General features: G+C 40.6%; 1 protein-coding gene across 3 annotated transcripts in view; it reads right to left on the bottom strand.

Moving 5' to 3' along the window:
- Positions 1-3,564: 3,564 nt before the first annotated feature.
- The window catches only part of CEPT1 (choline/ethanolamine phosphotransferase 1), a 31,739-nt gene continuing 20,246 nt past the window's right edge, over positions 3,565-15,057 (bottom strand). For 2 of the 3 annotated variants that reach the window (XM_056844976.1, XM_056844974.1), the window contains exons 5-9: positions 14,802-14,886; positions 11,593-11,724; positions 10,528-10,686; positions 9,514-9,639; positions 3,565-4,013 (exon numbers count right to left, since the gene is read on the bottom strand). In XM_056844976.1, coding sequence (XP_056700954.1) covers positions 3,894-4,013; positions 9,514-9,639; positions 10,528-10,686; positions 11,593-11,724; positions 14,802-14,886 — 622 coding nt within the window. In that variant the 3' untranslated portion in view covers positions 3,565-3,893. The remainder of the gene's footprint in view (positions 4,014-9,513; positions 9,640-10,527; positions 10,687-11,592; positions 11,725-14,801; positions 14,887-15,057) is intronic. The other variant, XM_056844975.1, reaches the window with a different exon arrangement.

The following is a 15,057-nucleotide window of genomic DNA, read 5'->3' as shown; positions in this document are numbered from 1 at the left end:
TATGAATTATTCCGAACAAGAAATCAACTTCCTAGACACCACAGTACGGATCCATGGGGGACACACAAGCACCACATTGTACCGGAAACCGACAGATCGGCAAACGTATCTACATGCGTCCAGCCACCACCCCAACCATATCAGACAATCCATTGTCTATAGCCAAGCCCTACGCTATAGTCGCATCTGCTCCAATCCTTCAGACAGAGATACACACTTGAGAGACCTACAGCAAACATTTTTGCAACTACAATATCCTGCAGATATGGTGCGAAAGATGATTGAGAAGGCCAGAATGATACCCAGGCATAACTTCAAGATAAGCCCAGAGAGAATGACAACAGAACACCTCTGGTTGTCACTTATAGCTCCCAACTAAAACCAGTCCAACGTATTAAGGACCTACAACCAATGCTGGATTGTGACACTTCCCTCGCTGAAGCACTGGGGCGGGGGCGTCCCTTTCTTGCTTACAGACAGCCGGCTAACCTAAAACAACTTCTCACCCATGATGAAAAACTACTTAACAAGAACATGGACTCTGGCACCAAGGCCTGCAACAAACCAAGGTGCCAACTTTGCCCTCATATAGATTCTAGGAACACCATCTCTGGATCCACCAATGTCAGCCATACTATCTCAGGTTCATATTCCTGCTCATCTTCTAATGTGATTTATGCCATCACATGCCAGCAATGCCCTTCCACAATCTACATTGGACAAACAGGTCAGTCTCTTAGACAAAGATTAAATGGACATAAGTCTGACATCAGAAACCACAATATTCAAAAACCAGTGGGTGAACATTTCAACCCTCCAGGACATTCTGTTGCAGATTTAAGAGTAGCAGTTCTCTTACAAAGGAATTTTAAAGGGAGATTGGAAAGAGAAACTGCTGAATTACAGTTGATATTCAAACTAAAGTCAATGCATTTACCTGGGCTGAATAAAGACCTTGCATTCATGGCCCATTACCAATGCTGATTTCTCCACACCCATCTCTCCCCTGGACATCACAGACTCTTCTGCATATCACACCTAATCCCATCAAGCCTGCTATTCACATTTACATACTGTTCCTCTACTTAAAGACCGATGGATTCACATTCTAGCTGTATCTGAAGAAGTGAGCTGTGACTCACGAAAGCTCATATCCTACCAGAAAATATTTTTGTTAGTCTTTAAGGTGCTACTGGACTCTTGCCCTTTTTGATTAATGAGCCAAGTGATCATCCTGATCAAAATAGGACTCTAGATAGTTCTAGAAATAAAATGACGTGGTGGAAATGTGGGGTAGTCAACAACGATAAAGAATGTAGAGAAATTGGTGAGACTGATTATGTTTCTAGGAAACAATTTTATTAGCATTAAAATGGTTTCCATTTCCAAAGGCTTCCTATTGAATGTTTGTTTTTGATGGGTTCTACATTGCGGAGACATTATGTTGCTCTTATTTATGCTTTGTAAAGATGCAGTTCTACACCCAGCCAAGTAATAATGGCTCCGCTAATTTCTTAAAAATTTCTCTGAAGGAAATGAGCAGTCCAAAGAGAGGCCAAACAACAGAATACAGTGGAATGAAAAGATTGAAGTGGTTTGTGAAAATGGAGGAAGGGGGAAGGCAAGCAAAATGCCTTACCTCCATCCTATATCTGTGCAACGAAGGAAGTTAATACAGCCTAACCCTATTGAATCACAATAGTTGCAGCCTGCTCTTCCTGATAAGGGAAGAGTTCAAACAAGTGCATAGAATGAACTGTGATATTGGCACATGGGGGAGGGGGCACTAGAAGCTGTATTTCCAATGGGAACAGGTCTATATTTCCCATTTTGGGGGGCGGTTATAGTCCTCCACCCTCTAACATGTATTCCTTTACGCAACACTGCAGCCTAACTATGAAGGCCGGGGCAACCACTATTGCCAGAAGAGGTTTTTGCCTGACCACAATGTAACACTCAACCACTTTAGTGGAAAGAGGAAGTATTTTCCAACACAGGTATCATACATAATCCATTTAATAAGAAACTCCAAACTAAATCCTTAATCTTTGACATGTGAATTCTGAGATCTGTTAAATAATCTCAGAGGAAGTAGTTATTCTTACAGAATATATGTTGTGTACAAAACTAGGCATTTGGCCACTGAAGAACTGATCTTTTATCTACAGAAGAAATTGGAAGAGCTATTGCAGCTGCTCTTGGGCAAGTTCTACAGTGTCCAGTCTGTTTGACTGTGATTGATATGAATCTGTGCACACTGTACAACTGAACTATTCACAATTGCAGTGAAAGCTACATTATCTCAGCTATGCAGTGTGCTCCTTGCTGCCAGCCATCGGGGTTGCCTAAAAACCTACGTTTTCATCTCAGGTGTCATAATGAAGCAAGAAAAAAATAGATGACAATCACATCCGCCAAGAAGAAATGTAAGGCTGTTTGCCACTCACACATCTGGCCCTCATCTGCAGCACAAAGGCAGCTAACCAACACTTATGCCCTTGGAAGTGCTGCACTGGTAGTGGCAGCTTTTCTTTCCTAGTCCCAGTCTGTCTCTTGAGCTGGCAAAGAGCTCTGCAGAAGTCCTCTTGGTCCCTAATCCTCCCAAATAATCACTCCAGCATATACCTCCCTTTGCTCAAAAGCCTACGCGTGGGCTGAATCACAAGAACAACTAGTTTATCCCAGAAGAGTCCTAAAGAGCTGCTTCTGAAGTTTACCATTGGCCTTTCTGGTGTGCCCTACCTTCTAATGATTATAGCAGACTTGTTCCAGCTGCTTCTCAAGTTTCCCCGATGAGAAATGTGACTTCCTACCTTTATAAAATCTGCAAAACAGCAGGAATATATTTCAGTAGTTTGAATTAACGTTTCTGCAGAATGGCTCAAAACAGCACATGAACACAAAGATGGTCATAGCTAAGATAATTTTCTTATTTATTAAAGAGCAGAAATAATTTTTTTGCATAAATTTTATACAAAAAAAGTAAATTTTGTATATCCTTCCCACTGAAGAAACTGAGAAATAAATTCTTTAAATGTTTATTTTAAAAAAAATCAAATAAACTGACAGAGATACCACACTATACCGCATGCTGACAATCACCCAACTCTCCTCTCCCACCTCACAGGGCACTGGGAGAGGTAGATGTTCAAGACAAAAGGTGCAGTTCATCAAGCACAGTGGCTGAGCAATTTGCATCGAGCAGATCCATACTGCTCCTACTGAAATGAACAGAGCCCGTCCAGCCATGGTGGATTGCTTCCAAAGATGGCACTTGTGTACACCCAACTTCCAGAGACAATGGGAGTAACGTGCCTATGTGTCATTTTGCGCTTTTATAAATCGACCTCAGTCATCGGCAACAGGTGAATGGCAAGATCACAGTCTAGACTCAAAAATCCAAGATGTTCCAGCCCAACGCGCTAGTGGGATATCTGTGTTACAAGCTCAACCCTTTAGTAAATAAATTTTGGGTGGGTACTAAATGAGCGTCTTACTAAGAGATGATTAAAATTAGAAAGCAAATTGTCTTATAGCTTGTAATTACACTGTATTAGAAATCTCTGTTGGGAATCCATTTGCCTCAAGACTTCATTCTGTAGTTGTCGTAATTACAAAGACAAAGCTTCACTCTCTGCATGCTTTCCAGGGCACACAACCAGCAGAGTGGAAAATGTGCGTTTTTGATTGGAGAGTGCTTGGGATTCCCCTTTCATTGGAGGAGGCTAGCTAAGGAGTGTTGTCAGTAACCAAGAGTAGAAGTTATACAACATTATTATAAATTAGACTTGTTCCTATCTGCTCCCGTTTTCATAGTCTCCTCAGTACACTTGAATCCTCTCCAGTAGAAAATAGCTGTCAGTTATTTCTTGTTTGTGGTGATGACCAAGTAACTAGTGATGATTAGAATATGTAGAAGGGGTCTTGATCCTGAAGACATGGATGTGAAGGTGGGAAGCGATCTGATTGCACACACTGACACAGTACCGGAGCAAATCAAAAAGAGAGAAGATCTGAAAGGAGAACACAGCAACATGCAAGATAAAAACCTTGAAATTGTTTCATAACCATTCTCTGAAGCACTGGGATTTTAAGTATTAGCATTTATGTTATTGTCTTGCAGTAGTTGCTATGATCATTGCAAGCACCAGCCTCACCTTTGTCTTTTTTGAAGGGAAAGCTGACAGGAGCTGAGAAGCATCTGGTTCGGGCATACTCAATGCAAATGGACAAAGGGAAAATTGCTTCTGATTGCCCACACGGGAATGGTGTAGTCATGAAAGGGGATAGTAAAGTAAAGTGGGATAGCCACTGAGGATGCCCAAGGGCACATGCTAGGCAAGTTGAAAGAGAGAGACAGTGTGTAGGTGTTTCTATGCTAATGCTAGAATGGATGTGAGGGCGATCTGGCTGAGACATCTGTCACCCCATTGATCGCCAGGGTTGATTCGGCTAATGCTAGAAGCCTCCAAGTGAAAATGAGGCAGAGTGCATGGTTTTAAGGGAAAATGTAGATCTAGTAAGCATTACAGAAACCTGGTGGAGGGGAGAGAACCAGTGGGATACAGTCATCCCTAGTTACAAACTCTCTAGAAATGACAGGGAAGGGCATATTGGAGGGGGTGTTGCTATGTATTTCAAGGAAGGCATAGTATCCAATAAACTAGAGACCAATAAAAAGGGCACTCATCTACAGAATCCTTGTGGGTGATGATTCCGGGCCCCAAAGGTAATTTAGTACTGGGGACGTTCTATTAGCCCCCTGACCAAAAGGCACAGGGTGATCTAGAGATGGAGAATGAAATCAGGGAAGCATCCAAAGGTGATGAAGTCGTAATAATGGGAGACTTTAACTACCTTCATACTGACTGGATTAATACATGCTCCAGTCAAGCCAAAGAGATAAAATTTCTAGACATCCTCAATGACTGTGCCCTCAAACAGTTGGTCACAGACCCAACCAGAGGGGAGGAGATCCTGGACTTAATACTCTGTGGTGCTGCCAGCGACTTAGTGCTGGATATGGATGTAGTTGAGCCAGCTGGCAATAGTAACCACAATGGCATCAAATTTAATTTATATGTATGTGGGAAAGTGCTTGGGAAATCTCACACAATTACCTTTGACTTTAAAAGAGGGAACTTCTCTAAAATGAGAAACCTGGTAAAAAGGAAGTTGAAAAGAACAGTTGGGGGTTTAAACCTCTGGAAATGGCTTGGGGGTTACTCAAGTCCACAATACTAGAGGCTCAGGTAGATTGTATACCACAGGTCAGGAAAGGTGGTAATAAATCCAAGAGTATTGGAATTATTCATAAATCCATGGCTAACAGGTAAGGTGGAGGAAGCTATTAGAGAAAAGGCTTCCTTCAGAGATTGGGAAGATTGCCCAAACGAGGCAAACTAAAGCAAACACAAACTTGCACAAAGGAAATGCAAGCAAACAATAAGAGATGCAAAAAAAAAAGATTTTGAAGGACATATCGCTAAACACATCAAGATCAACAATAAGAAATTATTTACGTACATTAGGAGTAGGAAACCAACTAGGGAAGAGGTTGGACTACTGGATAACAGTAGGAATAAAGGAACACTAAGGGAGGATAAAGCGATTGCTGAGAAACTAAATGAATTCTTCTCATCTGTCTTTACTGTTGACATAGGGCAGACACCTTCTGAACAGAGGTTTTGGGAAGGGGAGAATGAGGAACTGGGGCAAAAGTGGTAACAAGGCAGGAAGTCCTAGAACATCTTGACAAACTGCAGACTAACAAGTCACAGGGACCAGACTGTATTCATCCCAGAGTTCTTCAAGAACTCAAATGAGAAATTGCTGAACTCCTAACAATGATATGTAACATGTCCCTTCGATCAGCCTCTGTACCAGAGCACTAAAAAATGGCCCATGTAACACCCATTAATAAAAAAAAAGTTCCGGGGGGACCCAAAAAATTACAGGCCACTTAGCTTAATGTCTGTTCCAGGTAAACTGATGGAAAGCATTATTAAAGATAGAATTTTCAAGCATATAGAAGGGAAAGCCCTGCTGAGCAAAATCCAACATGGCTTCTGTAAAGGTAGGTCCTGTCTCACTAACCTTTTGGAGTTTTTTTGAAAGTGTCAATAAGCATGTGGACAGTGTGTATTTGGATTTCCAAAAGGCTTTTGACAAAGTCCCCCACCAAAGACTGCTTAGCAAACTTCATAGTCATGGGATAAGAGGACAGGTCCTCTTATGGATTGAGAGCTGGTTGAAAAATAGGAAGCAGGGAGCAGGAATCAATGGTCAGTTCTCACAATGAGGGATGTGAGGAGTAGGGTCCCTCAGGGATCTGTGTTGGGACCGGTGCTTTTCAACCTGTTCATCAATGACCTGTAGTTAGGGGTGAACAGTGAGGTGGCCAAGTTTGCAGATGACACCAAATTATTTAGGGTGGTTAAAACTAAATTGGACTGTGATGAGCTCCAAAAGGACTCCTCAATTCCTACTTTTCCTCAGTCTTTTCTCATGAGGGAAGTGGTGCTCAACATGGCATAAACAGAACATGTGATGAGGGAAGGGATTTGCAGCCTAGAATTGGCATTGGGATAGTGCACAAACACCTGGTTCCTTTAAATGAAACAAAATTCTCTGGGCCAGATGAATTGCACCCAAGGGTACTCAAAGAACTTGCAGATGTAATTTCTGAACCTCTGTCCATTATTTTTGAAAAGTCTTGGCAAACAGGTGAGGTACAAGAAGATTGGAGGCGGGCAAATGTTGTCCCCATCTTCAAGAAGGGGAAAAAGGAGGATCCGGGTAACTACCGACCCATCAGCTTGACTTCTATACCAGGAAAAGTGTTCGAACAAATCATCAGTCAGTCAGTCCTTGAGCATTTAGAAAGGATGGATCTGATCATTAAGAGCCAGCACGGGTTTCTCAAGAACAAGTCATGTCAGACTAATCTTATCTCCTTTTTTGAGAAAGTTACTACCTGGCTGGATCAGGGGAATGCTGTAGACATAGTTCATCTAGATTTCAGTAAGGCTTTTGATAAGGTTCTACATAGTATTCTAGTTGACAAATTGGGAAAATGTGGTTTAGATCCTATTATTGTTAGGTGGATCTGCAACTAGTTGACAGATTGTACCCAAAGAGTGTACTTAATGGTTCCTCATCCACTTGGAGAGAAGTGACTAGTGGAGTTCCTCAGGGATCTGTGCTGGGCCCTGTGTTGTTCAACATCTTTATAAATGATTTGGTTGAAGGAATAGAGGGGATGCTTATTAAATTTGCAGATGATACTAAGTTGGGAGGGGTAGCAAATACGGTAGAAGACAGAGCCAAGATGCAGGATGATCTTGACAGGCTGGAGAAGTGGGCTAGAACTAATAAAATGCACTTCAACAAAGACATGTAAAGTTCTGCATTTAGGTAGGAAAAATCAAATGCATAATTATAGGATGGGGGAGACTTGTCTGAGTAGTAGTGTGTGTGAAAAGGATCTTGGGGTCTTAGTAGACCAAACACTGAACATGAGTCAGCAGTGTGATGCGGTAGCTAAAAAGGCAAATGCAGTCTTGGGCTGCATCAACAGAAGTATAGTGTCCAGATCACGCGAAGTGATGGTATCGCTTTACTCTGCTCTGGTTAGACCTCAACTAGAGTACTGTGTTCAGTTTTGGGCACCACAATTTAAAACAGATGTAGACAAGCTGGAACGTGTCCAGAGGAGGGCAACAAAGATGGTGACGGGTCTGGAGACCAAGTCCTATGAGGAAAGGTTGAGAAGCTGGGTATGTTTAGCCTGAAGAGGAGAAGACTGAGAGGGGATACGATAACCATGTTCAAGTACTTGAAGGGCTGTCATATTGAGGATGGTGCCGAGTTGTTTTCTGTTGCCCAAGGTCGGACCAGAACCAACGGGTTGAAATTAAATCAAAAGAGTTTCCGTCGAGACATTAGGAAGAATTTTCTAACAGAGCGGTTCCTCAGTGGAACAAGCTTCCTCGGGAGGTGGTAAGCTCTCCTTTCCTGGAGGTTTTTAAGAAGAGGTTAGATGGCCATCTGTCAGCAATGCTGATTCTGTGACCTTAGGCAGATGATGAGAGGGAGGGCATCTTGGCCATCTTCTGGTCACTAGGTGTGGGGGGAAGGTAGTTGTGAATTTCCTGCATTGTGCAGGGAGTTGGACTTGATGACCCTGGTGGTCCCTTCCAACTCTATGATCTCTGCAAACTGGAAGAATGGGCATTAAAATGGCAAATGAGATTCAATGTGAGCAAATGTAAAGTGATGCACATTGGGGCAAAAAAATCCCAATTTCACATAAACACTGATGGGATCTGTGCTGGCAGCAACAGACCAAGAAAGGGATCTTGGGGTGGTAGTAGATCCCTTGATAAACCCAGCGTGCGGCTGCTGTGAAAAAGACAAATCCCATGCTGGCCATAATTAGACAAGGAATAGAGAATAAAACTGCTGCTATCATACTGCCCTTGTACAAATCTATGGTCAGACCATTCTTGGAATACTGTGTGCAGATCTGGTCACCACACCTAAACAAGGATATTGCAGAGCTTGAGAGGGTGCAGAAAAGAGCAAGGAAAATGATCAGGGGACTAGAGCAACTGCCCTATGAAGCGCAGTTAAAACGCTTAGGGCTGTTTAGCTTGGAAAGAAGGCAGTTAAGGGGAGACATGATAGAGGTCTATAAAATTATGCATGGTATGGAGAGATTGGACAGGGAGAGGCTTTCCCCCCTCTCATAATACTAGAATGCAGGGTCATCTGCTGAAGCTGGAGGGCGACAGATTCAAAACAGATAAAAGGAAGTATTTCTTCACACAACGCATAGTTAAATTGTGGAACTCCGTGCCCCAGGATATGGTGACAGCTGCCAACTTGGAAGGCTTTAAGAGGGGAGTGGACATGTTCTAGTCAAAATCAATACTAGTCATGATGCATACCTATTCTCTCTAGTATCAGAGGAGCATGCCTACTATATTAGGAACACAGGTAGGACAATGCTGCTGCAGTCATCTTGCTTGTGGGCTTCCTAGAGGCACCTGGCTGCCCACTATGTGAACAGACTGTTGGACCTGATGGGCCTTGGTCTGATCCAGCATAGTTTTTCTTATGTTCTTATTATTTCAGTGTGACTTAACACAGCTGTCATAATCCAAATGACGATATATTTGACTGAATATATTCTGTATATTCAGGGACTAGGAGGCATTGCAGTCCTTTTATGAGCTCTGTGGGCTCTTCTTTATGGAGTCATAGGGTATATGGAATGGGATTGCATGGGCAAAGCACTACTCAACTCATCCAATGATACTTCTACATGCTTAAGAATATGTATGCATGCCCTAGCATACCTTACCAAATATGGAGCAACTAGCCAAGGTTTTCTCTGCAGTTCACTCTGGCTGACTTGAGACTTGTAGCACAACTTAAGATTGTATATATGTATGGGAAAGAATGAACAAAGATTTTTTTTCATGGCCAGAAAAATAAGAAAATACTTACCAGAGCAATCCAGAGTACAATATACTCATCAATAAAGCTGTTAAAATATTGGTCCAGAAACAAGAGTGCTGGGCCAATGAATGCTGTATCATGCAGATGCATTTCACTTTTGGTCATATGTGCAACCTGTAGGAACAAATGAGGTAATATTTAGGGCTGTGTACCATTTTTTTTGGTATTTTGGGGTTCTGGTTTAATAGAGCTGGAAATTTTCAAAAAAGCCAAATTACAATATTGGCTGTTTCTAAATATTTGAAAAAAAATGTGGGTTTATTAAACCTGAACTCAAAAAATTCCCGCCGCCTCTCTCCCTCCTTTACCTGCTGGCCAGATGTGCACCGCCGCCTCTGAAGTCTACATGGGCTTGGAAGCGGTGGTGGCAGCACTGACCAAGCCAGCAGGTAAGTGAGGGGAAGAGGGGATTCTTCCCAAGTTGTTTTTTTAAAATGGTGGCAGGGCCAAAGCAGCTCCTAATAATGCTGAAAAAATTGGCATTATTCAGGATCTGCTTTTCGGCTCCCTTAAATTGCTGCCATTATTTTGGTATAAAAACACCTGAAAAATATCAATAAGGTATTTTTCAGGGTTTTTTCAAGTTCAGCTTCAGCCGAATGCACACTCCCAGTAATATTCTGTGAGATGAATGTTCTATTTCAGTACTTCTAGTGAACAATAGGCTTTGCCAGGGAGAGCAGAATAGAATAATAAAATAAAATAAATAAATAGGTAATTTATTTAGCTTTATGGTGCAAGCGAATGAATTTTGATTATAATGTCAGTACCATTTCTTTTCATAGACTGGGCTATGGCCAAGCTTCCAGGACAGTAATTGGGGGAGGCAAGTGAGAAATACCATTGTGCATCAGTAACTAAGAAAAGAGAAAAGCTGCTTTGGGAATTCTAACATTTGAGACAGTGTGGTTAATCAGTGCGTAAAGTGGAAGAAAATAAGTAAATGTTTAATGGCAAAATTAGATATACACAATGATGAGAAAAGGATGATGAAGCACTTACCACTAGTTTGTTAGTTATCTTAGCAGATACAAAACCAAAAGTTAGTATGTAGAGACAAGGGTGTTTTTCAAAGAGCTCCACAGCAGATTTCTTGTAGATCATGGCAGCTAACGCAATGACTGATCCAATGTGAAGAAATGGTGAAAGGACACTTGTTCCCTATGCAAAGAAGGCACTTATTACTTTATCAAGAAGGGCACATTGCATAAATACAAATGCCAACATGACATGCCCAGATGATGTGAGGGTTGACAATCTTTTATGATACACTGTAATAAAAACATTAAAACATCTGGCACCTGAAAAGCATACGGAACGGTTTCGAGTCTCTGAGAGAGAAGCAAACATCACAAACTAAATGCTGCATTTACAACCCATGTATAATTTCAGGCTTAAAGCAATTTGGGAAATAAATCACTAGAACGGAACTACAGTTATGACACAGATGTAATTTTAAAAGCACAGGAGATCCAAATCTGTTCATTTACATCACAAGCTGTTTTTGCTTGGTTTCAATGGCATGTCTTAGCTACATATAGTCTGAAATTTAAAAAGCACAAGATCCATCCAAAAAGAACTCTGAAAAAGACTAGCTTTGCCTTTGACAATTTCTGGAAGAATGTCAGGAATGACACACTTCTCAATTGGACAAAAAGTGTAGCGAATCAAATAAATTGATGGTCTTCTCACTAAGAACTGGGACATACATGAAACTGTATTCCATCAGTCAATTTTGAACTCCAAGTCCTATTGCACTGTTCATTCAACGTTGTATATGGTATGATTCCCCCCTCCCCTTTCCGTACGCTAATCTGCCTTGAGTCTTAGCGAGAGAGGCGTGCTATAAATAAGATAAATAAATTTAAGAAGTCAGAAAATCACAGATCTATATTTTGCAACTTGCATTCAAAAGAATTGTATTTTCTTTGGGCTGGGAATCAGTGTACAAGATCACACTGATAAAATGGAACCATGTGCGAACATATGTCAACACTCTGAAGGCTAGAAGAACAAAACCCTGACTTGCTGAAAAGAGAAGAAAACGCAACAATAATAAATACTCACTGCTATCGTTGATCCATTTTTGCCAACACCACCTGTGAATATCACACCAAAGTAGTTTGTACATGAGAATATAGTTCCTGCTACTGTACAAAGAGCTGGAAGTATTTTCACTGGGATGTCCAGCACTGGAATCTTAACAGGAGAGGGGGAAATGAACACAGTTACGGTCAACCTTAAATATTTTTTCTAGCTGCCATGTAAACTCAGTGCCAAAACAGACAAGAAACTGGGATATCTGTTGCTAGATCTTCCCGACATTTTAAAAGTTATGCTGCAGCTGTGTGTCACCCCAATTTAGATTGGGGCTAAACAGGGAGGAAGAGAAACCGCTGCATAGTTTTTCCCCCCTGCCAAAAAGAAGCCTTCCCTGTGCTGCCATTAGTCCAAATTAGGGAACAAAGATGGGCCCTTGTCTTTTGCCCTTCTTTCCCCCCTTTAATGGTTAATAGTAGCACGGGGAGGGCATAGCCACTCTGAGCCTGACTTTGGTTGGGAAAGAGCGGTATAAAAGTTGAATAAATAAATTTTCAATAGTTGAAACCACGCAGAAGTGAAGAAATAAGCCCTTTGCATGGTCCCAATCATAATTAGGACTACTTGTGGCTGCTATTTAGCTTTAGAAAAATGCTGGTAAGGTCTAATAATTGATCTCCAGCATCTAGATTAACCCTCAAACATTCCACTTTTCTGGAAGTTACCTGGAGACAACAGGGGAGAAGAGTTTTTTCTTCACATTACCTTTCAGAAAGGTAGAGAGTTGTATCCAAGGTGACATACACGAGAAATACCAGCATTGGAGTTCTTCCTGGAGAGAGTACAAAGCACTGAATGGAAGACAGGTGCCTCATATTAAGCCCTCCCTCTTTTTTGAGAAACTTTGCTCAGAATCCATAACGTTAAACTGGATGTCACATTTGAGGTCAGACCTGATAAAATGAAAAGTCTAGCCCAGGGGTGTCAAACTCAATTGTTACGAGGGCCAGATATGACATAAATGTCACTTGGTTGGGACAGGCCATGCCTTGCCAGCCCAGACTGAGAGTGTGGGAGGTGGCCATCTTGGCTGGCCAGATAAGAGCTCTCAAGGGGCCGGATCCAGCCCTCGGGCCTTATGTTTGACACCCCTGTTCTAGACAGAATATGGTCAGAGGAAGACAAACTGAAGGATCTGAGTTAATACAAAGAGCACGATGTTTGGTTATATTCCACAAATTCCAAACTTATAAATGAAGTAAAGCAAATGGAAGAACAATAACGTAAGACTGCAGTGCCAGATGAAAAAGTGATCCATTTCCCATGTCGGGGGCTCACAAGCAAAATTGTGCAGTTGTACACACATCTCTCGCTGTTTGGTGTCCCCAGCATCTTGTAATTAGAGGTATACTGTTTTCTGAAACATGGCAGTTACGTTATCATAAGTAACAGTCATTATTTGAACAGTCTTCCATGAAGATAGCCACTTAAGCTTGTGGCTATCATTATATCTCGTTGCAGTTAATTCAGTCAAAGCATTATTTGAAGTAATTGCTTTTGTCAGTCTTGAATCACCATGCCTATCTGCATAATTTGCCTGTCACTTTCAAACTCCTAATAGTCCAAAATACCACAGGCAAAGATAGAACATTTATTCTACAGATTTCTTGTTCTAAAATTTATCCATTCAAATGTGAAAACTGATTCGGTTTGTTTAAAAGCTTGGATATTAAGGGACATGAAGCATTGTAAATTTGGATTTCTACCTTAATTTTCAAGTTTAGAAATTTGTCAACAAGCTTTTCAACCTTAGCTACAATCATAAGAGCTACATACAGTTAGGAGGAAAAAATGGAAATTGAGGCTATACGCTACATATATTATATGGATATTAAGACAAAAGAACACAGTCATTCCAATTTATACAACATATGATATCCATCAGTGGACCCCCTCACATATTAAGGCTTCCATGCAATCACCACCCCCAACTACCTTCCAAAAGTCCTACCTGTAGCTAGAATTCATTTTCAATAGTAATTTAATACAATGATGATTTTAAAAATCTTTGCATGGGAAAACACCACACCACACAATTAATTTAGTGTGCTCCAAAGGTTGTAACACCAACAACATGCCTCTGGACACCACAACCTATTATAATTATCCTTCTTTTTATTGTGCAGTAAATGGTAAATGTACTTTTGTTTCTTGATTATTATGCAAATGCTAAAGCATGGAAATACCTGAGAGACAGAAAAGTGGAATGTTTGAGTAAATATTATCTTAATTAACTTAAGTTCCAGCAGCATATTTTTCTCTATACAAGGTGAGTCATAAGGTTTTTCCAGTGTAAGAAACAACCTATTACTGAATCAAGATACAGCAGTCAGGACATGCCACAAAATAAATGGTGTAAAAATAGCACATATTGCTCACAATACTTGAGCATTTTTTACTTGTGCATTTTCCACTTCAAAAAAATCTTAAGTTTCCTTTAAATCCATAGAATAGCTTTTTCTAAAGTAACATTTCCTTCTCACATTAAAGAGTATTTTGCAAGCCTATCAATTATTTATTTTTTGTAATAATTACGTTGCAACAAAGATAGTGGATGTAGCTGATTAGCTTTTGCTTCTAATGGTAATTGATACACAAGACACACAGCTGTTGTGTTATAACATCAAAATGTTATGTTTTAGTAGACACGCGTACCATGCTCAAGCATCTGTGGCTGCCAAAGCATCCTGGGTAAGTGCTTCTGGCCAAACAATTTCATAAAATGTTAACACTACCATTTGAACAGCATTCTGTTAAATTGCTTATGGCTCAAGCCAGGCAACTGGGACCAATGGCCTTTACAACCTAAGCAGCTACATTTTGCAGATTTGAGACGAAATATATAGTACCACCAAGTTGTGAATATTTTGTTAAATTGGCACAGAAAATAATACTTTCCGTATAAAAGGAATGGTTGAGGTTCTTCTGGATGAATGACAGCAAAAGAATGAACCTCTCTAAACATCGCTGGGAATGTACCAGGGTTCTATATTTCGTATATACTTCAATATAATACTTTGGTATTTATGTCGCTGGAAAACGATGAAATTTTCCAATAAAATTAAAGTGGTACTCTTCTAAGTGAATAACAAAATGTTTAAAATGGCAGTTTAAATATATATATGTATATATATATATATATATTTACATGTGATATACAAGATGAACAGATTTACCATAGTGTGCCAAAAAGTTGGTCCTCCGATCACTGCCAGTAAATGCATGATTATTATGAAGATTTGCACTTCAGTCACATCAATTCTGATTAGGTACAAAAAAGCCAAAAAAGCAGAATTACTCAAAGCAAGTTTAATCACATTTGCAAGCTCGGCAGCCCTCCTCTATCATGCACAAGGTAAAACGGAAAAAAAATGGAGAAAACTTTGAAAATTAAGGAGAAAATGTTTCTTGACATATCCTTGCTGTACTTTA

This window comes from Euleptes europaea, chromosome 2 (assembly GCF_029931775.1).
Source record: "Euleptes europaea isolate rEulEur1 chromosome 2, rEulEur1.hap1, whole genome shotgun sequence".
In the NCBI taxonomy this organism is placed as follows: Eukaryota; Metazoa; Chordata; class Lepidosauria; order Squamata; family Sphaerodactylidae; genus Euleptes; species Euleptes europaea.
Note: the sequence above shows the minus strand (reverse complement) of the source record. Positions and strands in the feature narration are given on the sequence as shown.